Source organism: Penaeus monodon, chromosome 29 (assembly GCF_015228065.2).
Source record: "Penaeus monodon isolate SGIC_2016 chromosome 29, NSTDA_Pmon_1, whole genome shotgun sequence".
NCBI lineage: Eukaryota > Metazoa > Arthropoda > Malacostraca > Decapoda > Penaeidae > Penaeus > Penaeus monodon.
Window position 1 is genome coordinate 26,123,005 of NC_051414.1, and position 1,309 is coordinate 26,124,313.

A 1,309-nucleotide genomic window follows, 5' to 3' on the forward strand; every position below is an offset into this window, starting at 1 on the left:
TTCCCCTTCCATTTGCTCTTTTGATTTCCTCCTTCCTCTCTTTCTAGTCACCCCGTTTCCCCGTAATAATAAGAAAAGATCAGAAACAAAATTAATATTTGCCTAAACTGAATCGTACAAACATCTCCTACAGATGTGGCTGGATAATGACATTCAAAGCGCTGATGAAGGAAGAGTGGTCGGCAGAAAGGCAACTTTAGTCACCTCAAGAAATTGTCCTGAAACATACTGTTGCCCTCACTGTACATACAACACCGTAGATCACTCGGAGTACCTTGACCACCTCCGAACTCACATGGAAGGAAAGACCTTTTCATGTCCACAGTGCTCTTATAAGACTCTTGTCAGTTCAAATTTTAAGAGGCATATTCAAATTCACACTGGAGAAAAGCCTTATTTTTGCCCGTATTGTCCTTACAGATCAAATGAGAAGGCTAAAGTGAAAAGACACTTACTCAGTCACAACAAGTAAGGATTAAAGCCATGTGGTATTAGTTATATCATAAAAAATAAAGTACAAATAATGACAACAACACTGGTTAATTAGATAAGTGTTATTTGAATGAATATTTAATAAATTACTCATACAGAAATTAATTTTCAAATTAAATGTTAATCCCATCTAAAGCAACTTTTGCTGCTTTTAACCGCAGATATATTATCTGTGCAAATAATAATCAAAGAAACTATATGTTGGAAGGTTTTATGAATATTTCCTACCTAAGATTACTCAAACACATGCATATATGCACCCAAAAATACATATGTATCTACATATGGAAATGCTTATGAATGCAGACAGACATACAGTACACATTGGTAGACAATTCTTGTGAATTATTATGTTCACTGAATGGCTGTATAATCTGAGATTGTAACTGTTTTACACATCCGTTTACAAGGTCTGTGACAAGTCATTTCTACATTTGAACTATTTCCAATTTGTTTCTTATTTATATGCCAAGTACATGAAATATACATTGCATATGAATCTACCTTTGTTTTATTTTTCTTTAGTATAGTAAATAAAATGCTTCTAAAATTTTTGGGATTTCTGAGAATTGTATGTTGGAATCTGATGCTTGAATATCAATAAAGGACCGCAAAAGTAACTTCAATTTGTGCCTATGAATGGTAAAATTACAAGAAAACAGAAGAAAGAAATATAAGTCTGAGTCAACTCTTGTCTTGTCTGGAATTATACATCATCTAGTACAAGCAGATAATTGGGGAAATGAAGGAAAGAAGTAGAGAGAAAGAAATAGATTAAAGGACTTATGTAAAGAAAAAAATGTTTAGAGATTGTGTG

At 33.0% G+C, this 1,309-nt stretch overlaps 1 protein-coding gene across 1 annotated transcript in view; it reads left to right on the forward strand.

The window, feature by feature from the left end:
• The first annotated feature begins 133 nt into the window (after positions 1-133).
• LOC119591803 (zinc finger protein 64-like) overlaps positions 134-1,309 on the forward strand; it is an 8,463-nt gene continuing 7,287 nt past the window's right edge. Inside the window, exon 1 of the mRNA XM_037940548.1 lies at positions 134-439. Coding sequence (XP_037796476.1) covers positions 134-439 — 306 coding nt within the window. The remainder of the gene's footprint in view (positions 440-1,309) is intronic.